This window comes from Poecilia mexicana, unplaced genomic scaffold, assembly GCF_051168715.1.
Source record: "Poecilia mexicana isolate PSO_F unplaced genomic scaffold, ASM5116871v1 scaffold_13, whole genome shotgun sequence".
In the NCBI taxonomy this organism is placed as follows: Eukaryota; Metazoa; Chordata; class Actinopteri; order Cyprinodontiformes; family Poeciliidae; genus Poecilia; species Poecilia mexicana.
In genome coordinates, this window is record NW_028263382.1 from 30,345,084 (window position 1) to 30,362,344 (window position 17,261).

General features: G+C 36.6%; 1 protein-coding gene across 1 annotated transcript in view; it reads left to right on the plus strand.

Annotated features, from left to right (window-relative positions):
• Window positions 1–1,219: 1,219 nt before the first annotated feature.
• Window positions 1,220–17,261, plus strand: part of ncam1b (neural cell adhesion molecule 1b) — a 115,916-nt gene continuing 99,874 nt past the window's right edge. Inside the window, exon 1 of the mRNA XM_088012054.1 lies at window positions 1,220–1,738. Within this exon, the coding sequence (XP_087868180.1) occupies window positions 1,687–1,738 (52 nt within the window). The 5' untranslated portion in view covers window positions 1,220–1,686. The remainder of the gene's footprint in view (window positions 1,739–17,261) is intronic.

Sequence of the window (17,261 nt, forward strand, 5' to 3'; positions counted from 1 at the left end):
CGGTGCTGTAAAACATTCTAATGTGGAAAATTGCTCTGGTTTGGCTGAGTGCAATTCGGTGACTGTAAAATGTGGTGAGTTATGAATGTGTTTTTTCCCCCCTTTAAAGTAAAACAGAGCGCAGTCTACTTAAATACTTAAGATTGTTTTTTTTATTATTATTATTATTAAATCACAAACCAACCTTTATGGCATGTAGTGTCCCTTCATTTTGTTGTGCATCTGTAGACATTTACAAAACATCTCATGATCCTATTACACCTGAAAATAGTTTAGATGAAGCAATACTTGTTTTTTGGGGTTTTTTTAGTCATGCCCGTTTTTGGTACTTTAAATAGATAGTAGATCATTTGTTTTGGCCTGAGTTGATCTAAGTAGTTTAGATATTGCTGATTGACTAACATGAAATTCAGAACACCATCACCAGTATCAAGCAATTTCAGCATAGTTTTTAAAATTGGACAATAACAGATTGAAAGAAGATTTAGCTTTTTCAAATATGTCTCAACTTCCACTCCAATATCCAAATGCAAGGGTAAGAATTTGGCATTTACATAAAAGCATGGATCCATCCTGCTTCAGGCTAATGATGATAGTGAGGTGAGGAGCTGTAGGGAGGGGATATTTTCTTGGCACATTTTCAGCCATTTTGTACCAATTGAGGATAATTTAAAAACCACTGCCTACCCCTGGCTCTATATTTTCTGGTACAAATTCAATATTCAATATTGCTTCCAAATGGGAAATGTATGTATGTGTGTGTGTGTTTATATATATATATATATATATATATATATATATATATATATATATATATATATATATATATATATATATATATATATATATATATATATATATATATATATATATATATATATATATATGTATATATATATAATTTTAGTGTTTATATAAATTGGTTATACTGTATGCCACATATAAAATACCTTTATTTCTAAGAGATGATACTTGTAGGTAACAATCCCGTATTAGAGTCTACGTTTCAAAAGAAAAATTCACTTATTTTAATAACAGACTACTCATAGATTTAGAATGGATTTATAAGTATCCCAATTTGTAAATAACATATTTCAATATCTATCTATCTATCTATCTATCTATCTATCTATCTATCTATCTATCTATCTATCTATCTATCTATCTATCTATCTATCTATCTATCTATCTATCTATCTATTTATTTATTTATGCTACTGATGTGTAATGGGCTAAGTGAATTATTATTGCAATGACTGGGGATTCCCCATCATCCTCCACCTCCTCCTCCTCATCATCATCATCATCATCACCACAACCCCCGTCTTTGAGCCCAGCGCACTATTTAGCAGCGGCAGATTCTCCTCTCCGCCCGCGCGGAGTAATTTGCGGATGTGAAAAGGCTCCACTTGTCAGTCAGACTTTGAACTGTGCACTGGCGCTCATCACTGCTTATCTCTGACCGCTGCTTGTCATCAAAGACGCCGGCCACTGACACTTAAAATCGACGAGCTCAGATGTAAAGATTAGGATGAACAGTTGCTAAGAAAGAGAGAGAGAGCGCGAGCCAGAGAGGAGGAAAAGGAAAAAAAAAAGGGGAAGCCCGGAGAGCATCACTGTAAGGGAGCAGAGCGGGGATTAAACGTTCGCTACGCCGTTTAACGTTCACGTTGCTCGGGAGTTGAGATGGTCCAGACCAGGAATGTTTTTTTAGCCTTGCTTCTTGTGGGCAGTATAGGTAAGAATCTTTAACATGCTCTTTTTCACGTGTTTTTATTTTATTTTATTTTATTTTATTTTGAATACTCCGTCCCATTCTTTTTATTTGTGGTCCAGGACCGCAGGCACTCTCTTGCCTCCTCCGCCCGCAGGCACTCTTTTATTTAGCAGGTGTGACGGTGCTGCGACTGCTGCTAATTAGCTTCCAGGCGAGCTGTGTGTCCAGTAAAGACAGCTTGCTGGCTAATGTTTTTTTGTTGTTGTTGTTGCTATTTTCATGTTCTCTCAAACATACATGCACACGCGCGCGCGCGGAAGCACAACTCAGCTGGTTGCTAAAAAAAACCGCTGCTCCTCGCGTGGCACAGCCTCTGCGCTGACTTTGCATTGTTGTAATAAATTAGGATGCAGTGGGATTTAAAATCGTGTGCGAGCGCGGTGTTTGTAGCGAAGTGTGACTCAGGGATTATTGGGGTTTGTGTTTTGAGAGTCGTGTCTACGTGGGCCGTTGCTCTCTCTGCTCAGATGGGACGTGTTTGTTGTTGATGGAGAGTGATGCTGGGGCTCCCTTGTGTGCGTGTGTGTGTGGACACAGGCACAAGTGCGCGGAAACGAACACGCCAAGCACACCGTGTCACTAACTCTTAAGAATACAAATTGTGCAAAAATTATATATGTGTGTGTAATAAATGAAGAAATAAAACGTGTTTTGACGTGCACCTGTCCGTTTGCAGTACGATGGTGACATCCTGGAGGTGGGGCTTGCAATGCACATGAACATCAAGGGTCTGTCAGGGGCAGTCGTGGGTTACACTAGATGCACAGCAAGCACAACTTCCACTCTGAATCATCTGTTGTGTAATCAGACGCCACGATGCAGGCTTTGAAATGAGATCCTCTAAGTTGTTAAACGCGCCCTTACATAAGTCTAATTGAGGGAGTTTGTGTGAAATTACATTTTAATGACATTTTGCACGCCCTCTTTTGATTAACGCCGGTGATTTTTTTTATTCCTCTCTGCCTTTTCTGAAGTGTGCGTGTGTGGTGCTTATGTTTGAAGTAGTGCTCTTAGCTACACCAGGCTCAGGATTTTCCGTGGGTTAGCCTTTTAATCCTTCATGTACAATCCGATGTGAAGGGGTGTTCCTCGGGCTAGAGAGGAAAACGCAGTGGGAGTGGAGCTCTCACTGCATTGTCATGGTAATACAGCCCTCATTGCATAATTTTTTTGGTACAATATCAAGAAAAAAAAGACACTGCAATAACCTCTTGGGTATCACTGTGTACATTTATTTAAATGGTCTAACTCTTGTAGCTGTTATTTTGAAAACCATTTAGAACCAATTACACTCAAACACACCCCTTGGAAACCCACATAGTAATTTGCTGACGACTTGTGAATTTTTGAAGAAAACTTAGTTTTTCAAGGGGAAATTTGCTGAGATGAAAAAATGTTTATCTTTGAAGATTTAGTTCTCTCATTGAAAGGAAGCTTGGTAAAAAAATAATAATAAAACAAACATATTCTGGGGCTATAAATGGCTTAGAAATGTGCTATTAAGAATTTGGTATTTACTGATGCACATGAGCTAATAATTCAGTTATTATTCAAAAGCACATTTTTTTTTTACATTTTAGTTAGAATAGAAGAATATAGATATCCTTTATATATTCCTCAGTGGGGAAATTCAGGCGTAACAGCAGTAAAGTGACAGGCAGTCAAAGCATGTAGGTTCACACAAAGATAAAAATATAAAATATATAAAAAATAGAATTAAGAATGATGTACAGTACAGTAAGAGCAAAAATACATTATAATATGCAGTTAATAAATATAGCATGCTGAATGGTTCTGGAATTTTTATGTTTGTCTGTCAGTTAGGAAATCTGTTAAAAAGTAGATTTACAAATCAAAACAGTGTTTTTAGTACCTGAATTTAATATAGAAATTTCCATTCCAGTTCTGCCTATCTATACAGCTGCTGTGTTTTTCACGGTTCCCATTCTGAGGTGATTCAAAGGCCAATTTGCATTTACAGCAACATAGTTTTATCCTACATTCCAAACTATGTTTGGTAGAGTAAATTATTAGTGTATGATAATCCAGATCCACATCAGGTTTAACTTGTGTAAACATTTGAAAATCACGATGGGGAGGATCAAATGCAGTCCAAATCTGTCAAAAACCATGGGAATAGTTAAATTTGCTTGATTCAGCCTGGGACACAGACTCAAATATATGTGATCATTATTGTAATAGTAATAAAATTGGCAAAAAAGAGGATATAAATGTATATATCTCATTATTATCAAGTAGGTTTCTTTACTACACCAGAGGAATTGTTCCACTAAGCAGCAGACCATAATTGTAAAAAAGAAACAAAAACAAATCATAACTGATTATTTTTTAAATAAGTTGATATTTTAAATAATGTTCACATAGTAACCATTCTGAACATAATGCATATTTTGAGAATTCATGGATGATCATCATAATAAATATCAATTCTTAACACAATATTTTTTTTAAATAATAACTAGTCAAAGAGAATGTTTGTCTGTGCCATATTTTGTTTCGACCTGTGTGCCCACCTAGATAGACAACAGTTCAAACACAAATGAAAGACAACCTTTTCTTTCTTTCTTTTTTTTTTTTTTGAAGGACTTGTGTCACCCCTAACAGGAAGGCACTCTGGGCTGTGAGCCATAATGTAAAAAATGATCACAAATCAAGAGTTATAGATGAGTGTTTATGGGAGAATTATTAGTTAGTGGAAAATTGCACAATGTAAAGTTGACACAGCTTTAAAATTACTAACCAATTATTTAATATATTATAGTGCCAAGTAATGTTAATATTTGTAATCTTCACTTTTCTTAAAAACCTAAAATAAAATACTATCCTAGAGTACTTTGAGAGAAACCTGATTTAGTAATTTCCTTAATGACAAAACTTTTCATGGAAGTTCTTCCTTATTACCTTACAAAGTAATAAGGAACAACTTATTACCTTATTACCTTTACATGTATTCAACTACTTACAGCCATACATTTCGTTAGCAATAGTCATTGCTGTAAGTAGTTGAATGTAAACGAAATAAAATCCTCATCTTTAAACTGCCGGTTGTAGGGCAGGACTGCTAGCAGCTTTAATGACTGAACTGAGATTCAGGAGGGATTAACCCTCTTTCTGTTCCCTGTCCTGTAATTGATCCTCTTCCAACTGATAACTGCTAACGTGGATCCATTTTCAAAGATGAATTACAGCCGTAGAGAACGAAGCCAGACTAGATAAGAGATTAGTTCTAAACGTCTTTAAATCGTGGGACGTCTCTGTGTCTCACCATATGGCACCTTTGAATAGGAGAAAGCGGCTTTGTGCTTTACAGTAGGGTTGGTTCACTGAGGCTGTCTTACATCATCAGTCATGTGGAAATTATGACGTAGCTCCGTGCTGCTCTGTTTTTAAAGCAAGATGGAAGCAGGCTGACTTAGGAAAGCTCCAGCCCTCCTTACGACTGACTTTATCTTTGTGAGGATGGGAGCCAGCGCTGCTATAAGCAACGGCTGCGAGTCCAGCAGCTCCAATTTGATAAAAAGCAATGATTTCAGACTAGCGTGCATATCTTGCAGAGGCAAAAATAAACTAGATTTCCCCCCTAAAGCAAGCAGCAGAGCATCTATTTAATCGTTGTGATTTAACTGTCCCTGGCAAAATCTATTTGTTTTTATATTAAATAATTATCCTCTTTGGAATAATTTACTTCTGTTACCACCAATTGCAACTACGTGAAAATGTTAAGTTACTGCAGTTAAGCCTATCGCAATAAGCAATTAATCAGTCGGGTGACAAATTAAAATGAGCTCGATAATTTTCATTGTGATAGGGCAATTTTGTTTACAGCAACATCAGAATCCATTTTATTTCCAGTTTCGCTTGTTTTTTTGTTTTATTTCCATTTTATTTATGATTTTTGGTTGTTGTGTTTTATATTTTTACATTTAAAGTATCCTTTCAGTTCGCAGTTGTCCCTGCTTTAGAGCTGGACAATACATAGCAACGGAAAGCTGTAGACCGCTGATGTTTCCTCCACTCCTTTGCTGTCTCAGGCACTAATTCAATCTCTTTTGGTCAAGTAGCAATTAAAATTAAGTTTTCTTTACACAGTTAAAGCTTATTGGTCTTTTGAGAGGGTGAGCTTGCATTATATTATGCCTTATCAACATATTACATATAAATGGTGTCAATAACAACAATATTATTGTTTATTTCAATAATTACTCCGAGAATTTATCATATGGCTAAATCTATAATAGTAACAGTGCAGTTGGGGTAGTGATGACCTCTTTACCAACTCTGTAACAAAGATGTCACTCTGTTTTTCAGCAAACTTTACAAAACTAATGAGATTTGTGTCTTGTACTGTCAAGCACAACTCTGTAAAATTGAATAAAAAGCCTGTAGCTGTAGAAAGCCTGACAGAGAACTCAAACCAAAAGTAAAATATTGTAGTTTCAACTCAATTGCTGTTGTTTTTCCCATCATAACTAAAGGAATAACATAAAGGTGACCTGACTAGAAGATCTAACCATTTGTTTTATGTGGTAGGTCAGTGGAGTACTAGAGAATATAGATGCACATTTAATAATGACACAATTTCATCTATTTATGGTTAAGGTATCCTTATCTTTAACAATTTAGGCAACAGTCAGGCAATGATTTCTCCCAAACCTGTAGAATGAAGAAATCACTGAAATTTAATAATTTGACAACACAAGGCAGGCTAAGAGGCCTCAAACAACAAAAAGACAATCTGTAAGACTTTGGATGCTTAGAGATAGCAAATCTCAGTTCGACACGTTATCCACAAGTCAAAAAAATACGAAAAAAGGTGAGCCTTCCAAACAGTAGATGGTCCTCCGATTTATCAAATTTACTCCAAGAACGTGTTGATGACTCACTCATACAGTCATAAAAAGACCCTGAACAACTACTAAAGCCAGCCTCACTTGCTTCAGTTAAGGTCAGTGGACAAACATGGCATTCATGGTAGCAGTCAAAGGTGACAATTTAAAAAAAAAAAAAAAAACAACAACTCCATTCTCCCTTAGACATTTAGGAAACTGCTAAGAGAGTTTTTTGATGAGACAAAAGGATGGTTTTTGAATGTTTCACGAAAAACCACACTTGTTGCTAGGGACAATGAAAGAATCAATTGTTAGGTTTAGGAAGCAATTACTTTTTCACAGCTGTGTAACTAATTTCAGGTGTGGACAGTGAAAATCACCCAACTGGTTAAAGGTGTTATTGGCAAGCAGAGTTTGAACGCATCGTATATGATAGCTGACCAAACAGCCCTTCGCAATTGCCTTATTGCACACATTCATATCACAACTATATTGTTGAGCAGTAGTTAAGACTAGTGATCTTTACCATCACAAAGTCAATTGAGTAACAGTTTTATGTGAATCAAACTAAAATCACTTCCAAGACACATGAAAACAACAAAGACTTTCATCAGGAATAAGGAAGTGTGAGGGAGGCTGGGAATCATTCTGGTCAGGACATGAGTCTCTGGGTGATGGCGACCGGAACAGACAGATCCAGGTCTGAGAGAGTTCAGAGGAGATTTGTTGCCTCGGGATACTAAATAGATGACTTTACATGAGCGCGTGACCCCATGTGGCACCACGCGAGGAACATACACATTGTCTCCTCAGGGTTTTCCTGGCAGAGGGGAGATAGAACGGGGGATTAGCGGCTGTTTGTAAATGTTTAGCCTCTGTGGCGATGGTGTCCTTAAGTCCAACCTTTGAGGTTCATATTAGGGATGAATATTAATGACTTTTAATTCATGAGTATAGAGTAGATTAAATGCAGCACAGAATAAGAAGTACATGGGAGAGGATGGTGTGTTTTCCTACGGTGTGTGATTAATGAAAACCGGCTTGTTTGCTAAAGAATGCAATTCTAATGTCAAATTCCTCCTGCTTTTCTTTTAATTGGAAACCCGGTAAGATTTCGTCTCTGTCATGAAATTAGAGCTATGCATCTTTGTCCGTTATCAAAGGAACCCACGGAAGGCACACCCTGCGAATACACGATCCCTTTGGGCAATGAATCTTAGTTAGGCTGGCACATCTTTTGGTATTAAAAGGCTTTTCTCTGCTTTAGAGCTGGACAATACATAGCAACGGAAAGCTGTAGACCGCTGATGTTTCCTCCACTCCTTTGCTGTCTCAGGCACTAATTCAATCTCTTTTGGTCAAGTAGCAATTAAAAATTATACGGTTAGTGGACAGCTTGAGGTAAAATTGGCACTGGCCCCATGTAGATTTCTCTAATTTGCTACCCCTTGTTTACATTATATACAAGGTACAGCAGTCAAATAATGCTTTGTGGCGGAGGTGTTTAATAACCTTTTAGTAAGCTTATCAGGTGTTCCTCGGCTAACCAGCTTAATTAGACATTGTTACTTTCAAAAGTTTTCACACCTCTAGATACTTTCCCAATGAAAAGCCTTTGGGATTATGTGTAATCTAGCTTTTTCCTTTTTTTATTAGCAAAAGAGCTTGAGCTAGAGTACATTTAGAAACAGCACTTTTTGTTACAGATATTCAATCAGATCTCAGTACTTTGAACCAAAACATGTTTTCCTCTAAACTATTTTACTGTTGCTCTGGCTGCATCTTTAAAGTTATTATCCTGTTAAAAGGTTAACTGACTTAGAATTACCTACAGAGGAAGTGAAGGTGAAGGACTGAACTCACTTAGCACCTGTTCTTCTTGTGTGATGTACAAACAGATAAACATCTGTAAATTAAATATTTTCAAGTTTACAATTTGATACCTTGTTTACAAGATGTGTCTCATCTTTGGCGTGTAAAGCCACATTTGACAGTTTAATTGTAAAAAAATCTTATTGGTTTGTTTGAATGGAGCCAGAAGTTAGGTTGCAGTTTAAAAAGGATTTACAGTTGTAGTTTTGGATAGCCTTAAGATAAAAGTCAAGACCAAGATTTTGTAAATTTCATACCAACACATGTGTAGAGTATCAAAATACAACTGTTTGGGTTTTGGGTGGCATTTTTCAATCCGTTGAATCTTTTCTGTTCCCTATCAGATTTTTTTTTAACTGTTTTGTCCCAATATTTGTTGCAGAACTGCTAATCAAGGTCATGGTCCACTGGCTAGCAAATTTTACAAATCTGGCATCTTTATTTCTTTCAGCAATTTTGTAGTCCAAGTTCAAGGATGCCAAAGTCAGAAACGAATAGGTCAAAATGCTCATTTATTGGGTGTATCAACACACAAATTGTATTTTAGACAATTACGTGTGTGTTCATATGACATTCTGACCATTGTTTTGGTATGTTAATCTTTGGATACTGCCTTGTCATGGCTCAGTATCTGCCCAGATTAAAAGTGAAAGGATCTATTTAGGAAAAATGTATGCTTTGTCACATCGACAAAAAGTCTGTACTACATAACGTTTCCATTTCCTGGCATTTGTGGTCGGTGGATGCACAACGCGTTTACTCAGTATATTACTTTACTCAAACATAATGCACAGTTAAAATGGAACAGGCTGTTATTGAATCAAGTTTGCTCATTTGCTAATGCAATTACCTGCATTCTGCCTCAGCTGTTTTCTAATTTTAAAAGCTCCAGAGACCATGAAGAAATTCCACAGTGGTGCACATCACCTCCTCTCACATCTTTCTTTATTTCCTGTATGGCAGTGGTTTCATTAAAAGGGACTCTTGTTGATCATTTATTAACTTCTGCTGTCGCTGTAGAGCTGGAGACTTTTGTTTGCCATGTGTAGCTGGGTTCCTTGTAATATTTTGGTTTCTGTAAGTTTGTTTAATCCATGTCTTATACGGTTTTTCATATTTTATAAAACCATCTGGATACAATCCAGATATCAAAGCAAAAGATTTGAGGAGGTCCGCCTCTTCATATCCATTGATAAGGACGACGTTGGTCAAAACAACTTCAACCATTTCAGCAAGGCTGTTTTCTTTGCCGCTCCTGTTTACCGGCCCTTTATGTAAATGCTCGAAGCGCTCACAAAATGTATTTGCTTTTCTCTCAAAGCTATTCACTTGCAAATAAAGACTAATTTCCTATTTTTTCCAATAGCTATTATAAACTGAAAGCACCTTCGCGGGCTCCTTGTAGACTAAACTGAGTCATCACTGTCTTGTCTGTAGACCAAGTGACCCTTAAAAGAAGAGGTGAGCCCATGGTGGTGCCACTGTCTGCAACAGAGAGAAGTGCATCCCGGTTTTACAAGTGATACAGATGAGCCTTATCAGCTGAAGCTCACAGTATTTCCGAGCTTAAAGTATGTCTGATTTAAGAAAATGGTGTCTTATCTTTCTGTAATAGAGCAGCATGCTGTTGGCAATGATATACCGCTCATTTTCTTTTGTGTAGTATGAAGGGAAGCAGCATGCGTCCCTTCATGTATGCACATCATGGTGCATTCATTATTGAAACACTATAGGATGCATCACTATGCATAGAGGAGAGGGACATTTGGATTGTTACGCCTCGGGCATTTTTATGTACTCCATAAAATGTGGCAAACTGTCTAATATTACAGTTCTCTACAGATTTAGCGATTGCCTGGGAACTTGGAGATGATTCTGTTTCACACAGTGATAATGTGTATTAAAATGATCTTCAAAGCGTTCTAAGCATTCAGAGATAAATTGAGCATAATTGTGCAATTCAGCCCTTTTAATTTGAGTTCAAATAGAAACTATTTTAGCAATTAAAAGTTCTGTTCTCTTTGAGTGGCTTTTCACTCACAGGCCTTACAACTAAAAACTCTGAACAAATCGTCTGTTGACTGCTAGTTTTTGATCCAGAAAATGAACAATTAAAAATGAACTAGGATAAATAAATGACAGTGATGAGATTTAAATCATATGTTTTATGCAAAAAAGGATCTGTAGAGCACCATTCAGGAAAAAACCCTACATCTGGAATGCAAGTAATGTTACAGTTTGACATTGACAAGATGTATTGTTCAATATTAATATTTTTCCTGTTACAGAATACTATTTTATATTAATAATTCTGAATTCTAATTTCTATTGAATTCTAATTCTAATTTGTTCATGAAAATCTGATTGGGATTTATATCAGTAAACTAAACACAAGTGATGCAGTTTGTAATGTTACATTAGTTACCTACCTAATATTGCAATTAATTCAGCGGTAGTGAGTCAAATGGACAATGCATGTTGGAAAATATCATCATAGCTAAAAGCAACTTTCCAGAACTGAGTAAAATGGACATAGATTTACTCAGTCCTGAGCATCGGCTGTCTTAAACAAAGTCTTTTCCTATGAAAGAATTGGTAGAAAATCTCTGGCTGTAGGGTTAAATTGTTGGTCTGTGGTCATTTGGGGTTACAAATTCACCAACCACCAATTTACCACTTTCCTGAGATAGCCTACTACAAATTTCAAGCAGCATCAGAAAGTTTCTTGGGAAATTGCGCATCGTTATTGCTGCAAGAGATATCTGAAAATTGTCCTTTTATGTCTTGTCAGAAGTGTTTACACATCTGTCTCATTTTCCTGATTCTCTCTGTTCAGAATCCACAGAGTTTGAGTGAGTGTTCACACCCAAAACTTGCTGTCTATCAATCGTTGCACCGATGTCACCGTTTGTTCTGTTTAATGAGATTGTGCTGTAGCAACAAGTTGTGAGGTCTGGCATCTTCCGTTATGCAGTGTGAGGAGTTTCTAGTTAGATTTTATCATATTGAGCTGGCATCGTGCACTACAGTTTTACAACTTTGAAGATGTTTAAGCTTTTTGTTCCTAAAGTTCAAACCAAGACTCCTTCTGTAATTTCTCTGTGATTTTTGAAAGAGGCTAAAGGGGCTTGAAGTCAACCTGTGGGTGTTACACCTAAAAGTTGCTAAAGGGTTGAAGTGCAAACTGCCAATCCAGCCATTAGGTTTTAGGACGGGAAATGGCCGACACACATCTTATGAATAGTTCTCTATACATTGACCCTGTTGAGTTCCTCTCTACTCTTAATCTTAGCACGGTATATCTGGCTTATTGGTAACTGGCTCATTGTTAGAAACCAGTTCTTCCATTTAAGTCTTTACTTTGTCTTTTGTTTCTGCTAATCTGGGTCATGATCTATTTAAAAAGAGGTCAATGATCCAAGATTACTTTAACAGCTTTTTTCCCATGAAAAAAATGGAAACCAGAACAGGATAACAAGACATATTTTCTCATAACACAGAATAAACAAGAATATTTCAAGCCGATGATTATTTTTCAACGAAACTAGAGTGAAATTACATCAGAAATATTAAGTGTTTGTATTTATTTATTTATTTCAAATGGTTTTACTGTTGTAACCTGGTCAAAATATTTGGATGCTCCACTTTTAAAAGTCAGCTCTTCTTCAAAAGGTTGCTCCATATGCCTCTCAGCTCATCTCCTGAAAAAGCTATTTTTGAAGTGGCACTTAAGGGATGCTATTCTGTAGAAATTAAAATGAAATTGCATTATCTTTTTGTCTCTGATTGCTGGGTAATTAATTCTTCCCAAGTGTTGGGAAGAAACGACGCCCACTTGTTCTCTCAGGTCAGAGATCTATTGAAGTTTCATCTCTCGATGAAACTCAGATTCTGCTATGTGCTATTCTGCTGACTTGCCTCACAATATCTGGCAGCTACTCAACATTCTTGTCAAATACTGCAAATTGGATCTGCAATGTTAAGAGAAAACTATATTTAGAGACAAATATGAAATGTGGGGGGAAAAAATGGAGTGTACGTTTGAAGCGTATTGTTCAGTGTACTTTGAATGTGTCTTTGAATGTCAGGGAAATTATTTTAAATTATTTTGATAAGAGGATAACGAAGCCAAAATTGTGTCAAAAAAAAGTCTGCGACTTAAGTAGTGCATTCAAAGTCATTCTGGTAAGAACTGGGTTATTTATAACAATCTAATTAGATCACTTTAATAAGACACAATCTCCAGGGAAGAGTTGCCAGCTCCATCTTTTCCATCCAACATCCAGGATCCACTTTGAAATGGTAACAGTGATTATTGCATGAATTTGATTTTGTGTCAGAGGTATTTTTTTATGTGAATGGTATTTGCTAACTGAACCCAATTGTCTCCTTTCTTTCACATTACATTGAAAATGGTAAAAACATGGTAATGATTTCCTTAATCTTTTTTTTTAATTATTATTATAAATGTGTCTTCCTGTTGAAATTGTGTAACACCATCCATAATTTGTAACCATAGTAAAGATTAGAAAAAAGGCTTTCATCTTTTATTCTGTTTTTGTCGCAGTAGCATCACCCTCCACAGGAAAAAAAAAGTGCTGCAGTTCTCCAGCTGTGACTTTTTTCTGACAACAGCAACTTTTTTTATTTATTTTTCCTTACCATCCTCCTCACAGTGTGTAGTGGCAAATTAAACATAGGTCCTATTCCAGCCTTACTATGTGTCTGTTCCAGTTTTATTACTCAGACAAGATATTGGCAAGTTTATTTAAGGAGCCGTTTTCCTGTTGCAGTTTCCTGACTTGAGACATTCAACCCACATCTGCCTTATACTTACGCCACATTACTGGGTCTCAATGCTTCATTTTATGGGTGTTTAAAGACATACCATTAGTAAATAAAGCCCCACATTACCTTCCTCTGCATTTAATGCTAGCTTACACAAATTTATCACCACATAAACCAACCTGTTGAAAAACTCAGCTACTTGAGTGCCGCATTTATCAAACGCCACATATACTGCACAAACCTATTTGATCATCTACTGTCTGATTGTTTTAGCTAATAAATTCTTGTTGGCAATCTTGGAGGAGTTAAATTTGATTTAAAGATGGTCAGTTGTTTCTTTATGGACAAAAAGTAATAAAAAAAAAAAGAATATGATGTCAGAAAAGTAAAGTACCTGGTCACAATGTGGCAGGGCATTGTGAATTCACAAACAAGACACATACAATCGGTACAGTACTTCATGTTCCATAAGGTGTCTTTCATTTTCTCATGATTAGACCTACGTGCAATGTCTTTTGAAATGCAAGCACACATTGTAATACGGTGTGCACCCTTCCTGATTTCCTACATTTTTCACGCTTTAATGTTTCAGAAAGCAAGCGAACTTAAACATTAGTCAAACACAACACAAGTAAACATAAATGCAGCTTATAAATAAGAGTTATTATTAAGGGAGAAGAAAAAATCCAAACCTATATGGCCCTGTGTGAAAAAGTGATTTTTTTCCCAGTGTGAGATGATGCCATAGCATACAAGACATTTTTTTATGCAATTTTCCCAAATGCTATTTTACCCCTTTAGAGGTTAGCCTTGTCGAGACCCACACTCTTTTTTTAGAGAGAACTATTCACATCACTCACCAGTTGTGTGAAAAAATCCCTAGAGAATACTGTACAAAATCATAACCTCTAGTAGACTGATTTGCTTTGAGTGAAAGGAATTAATATTTGGAAATCACATTTTAAATTTCTAACATTTACAAGGGATGTTTGTGTCAGGCTCTCAAAAGACATCAGCACTTTCTTCTGCCGGAGTCTCTGTCTGATGCATTTTTCTACGGAACATAACTGCAAATTATACACAAGCTTGTTTTAAAGGCATCAAATACCGTTACCATTATAGTTTTTAAAATAAATATAAGCACTAAAATGTAGTGTTAAGAAAATTGTGTGCCATAAGAAAAACACTTTACATTGTTATTATTTTTATGATTGACCTGGGGAAACATGCTATTAAGCTTCTTTGCACTTTACTGTGACTTTATATTTCATTGATCCTTTCTTGAGATTGAATCATGTTGTTATTTTTAACAAGGCGGATACATTTGTTTATTCACATTTGTTTAATATCTACAAATTAGGGAGCTTTAGGTACAGTTATATTCAATAAGAATTGTTTCGTAGTACAGAATTTCAGATGCTTTTTTGCACATCAGTCACACACTGATCGCTTGATTTGAATTCATTTAGATTGCGGTCTCAATTTTTATTTTCAATCACAGGCAAGACACTGAAATATTTCAATGATTCTCTGAATTTAGTATGAACTTTGTAGCAGGTTGATAATTTTGACACAGGGCAGCCTGAAATCTTAACATCCACTGTGACCTTTGTTATTTGGACTGCACACAAAGGCCTCTGGTGATTGATCCGCATGAATAATGAATAAGTAATTAAGGAAATTACACCATCTCCCTGACATTTGCCCCATCACTGCTTGCTCTCTTGTGACATTAGCATTTTTTTCCCTCATTTCTTTTAATTGTAACCTCCAACCGAAGAGGTGCTTTTATGGAGTTTACTGATTATTTTTACTGGAGCGTCTAGAAATTGGCTGTTGATAGAATTTCACTGATTTTCAGCTTAATTGCTGTCAGACACAAAATTTCAAAAGCTTTTGTCTTTTTCTGATTATTGAACATTCATGTGAACAATTAGGGTACTAAAACTGAGTGGAGACAACTCAAAGCTAGGTATTTTCACTATTAGGGAAGTGCTTAAAAAGTCAGAGGAAGGTTAGATGAGCAACAAGTTATTATAAAGACAATATCAAGACATGTCTGTAGTTTATTTAGCTTGTGAGTGAGAGAGTGTGACTTTCAGGAGATAATAAGAAGGCAGAGCAAAGTGCAGCAGAGGTTCCTTTTGAGCTTTCGGACGCTTTCGTACCAGCCCTGTTTAGTTTGCTTTAATTGCACTCTAGTGTGTTTGCCTAGACAGTCTCATTCATTTGGGGAGGTGTGAATACGCAATCAAACTTTTATGGGACCGAAAAAATTGAACTGTGGTCCACCTAAAAACCTAGGTCTCTGTTTGGTTGAAGCAAACTTTGACGCAATTTGAATGCTTGTAAATGCCAAGCCGAACCGGAGACTGCTCCAAAAGCAGGAAGTGGACTAGTGCAGGGCATTCAGGGTAAGACCAGTCAAATCAAATGCGATAGAGGGAGAATTGGGTCGTGGTCTGTTACAAAAGGCAAAAGAGAAATCCTACAACCACGAACATTTGATGCCATTCCATTTTTGTTTACATCCTGTGAAGGAGAAGATTGCGCTCAGTGTCCTGTAGTGTTTCTTGGTGCAGCGCCACCACAGGCGAGAGGGTGAACATTTTCGTTGAAAGGTTTAATTTGTTTGATACAGTGCAGTATGAAAGGGAACTGCACCAATTGAAACTGTAACAATTTTGGTCCCTAATCTAATCAAGTCTACCAGATTATAAAGTGTAAAAAAAACACCCATTAACATCTGATTATCATGGAATATTCTGGATTTAGAAGAACTTTTTGGAAATCTCACAGTGAGGTTAAAGAGCCACATTTCTAAGGAATACAGAGACAGTGTTTTCTGTTTAATGATGGCTTGAGAAGACAAAATAATTGTGCAAAAACTCCACAATGATTTTGTCTTCTCTTCAAAATCATTGTGAAACTTGTTTTACTGTGAGTGATCTCCCACAAGCAGACAAACATCAGCTCAGCTTTCCGGTCTCATGTTGGTAATCTGTCACATAAGTACTTTATTGGAACATTTTGATAATTTTTAGCAGGTAACTTAAGGTTGCGTGTTTGTTGTAAGGCAGATAGAATAAGGCACTGGGAATATTATATGACAGTAACAGTGAATATAGCCTCTCACTCTCAAATATGAGGGTTGATTATTCTCAGTGAAATTTGAAATGGATCTGACCGTGGCATCTTTACTGAGTCCAGCTGCTCGCCAGTTGACGGGGACCAGAATGTAAGTGAGACGTGAAAAATCGAGGCCCTCCATTGCTTATGTAATGATGTGTTATGTGCATATAAATATGAACTCTAACCACATAAATGCAGCTGAAAAGTAAGTCAACACAACCAAATTAACCTCCCAAATGCACACAGATACACCATGACACCACAGTTAAATTCTGCACTATAATCAAAGCAAAAATTTATCATTATAAAAATTCTTTTTTCACCATATTGCCAGCCCCAGACAAAACACATTTAGTTGATCTACTGCAGACTCCATTCCTTGTTTCACGCAGACGCCATAACTAATCAGCTGTAGCCAGTGACGTTTGGGCGTGGAAGCAAGCAATCTCCAGAGGCTATGAAGAACCAATTTAGGTTGTATTTTTCTTATTTAGGCCTGTGGATTCCTAACATTAACCGGCTGTATCATCTAAAGCTGCATTGGGTACTTAGTGGAATTCATGAACCTGGCACTCTCGCCCGTTTGAGCAGGAGGTGTAGCTGAAGTATCCATCGAAGAGGCAGAGGTACTACAGTTAACTCCACAATGCTGGAGTGGATGTGATGGATGAGATTCGTTCTGAAAGCCTGTAGGCTGTTTGGATATTGCTGGGCTCGGTAGCAGCTCACCTAGAACGAAAAAAGAAAAAAAAAAAAAAGAAAAAAAAAACACCTGCATGACTCAATTTCTTGGGTGTTGTTTTGAAATGCTAAAGCTTCTGGATATTGTTGCAGCTGCCTTG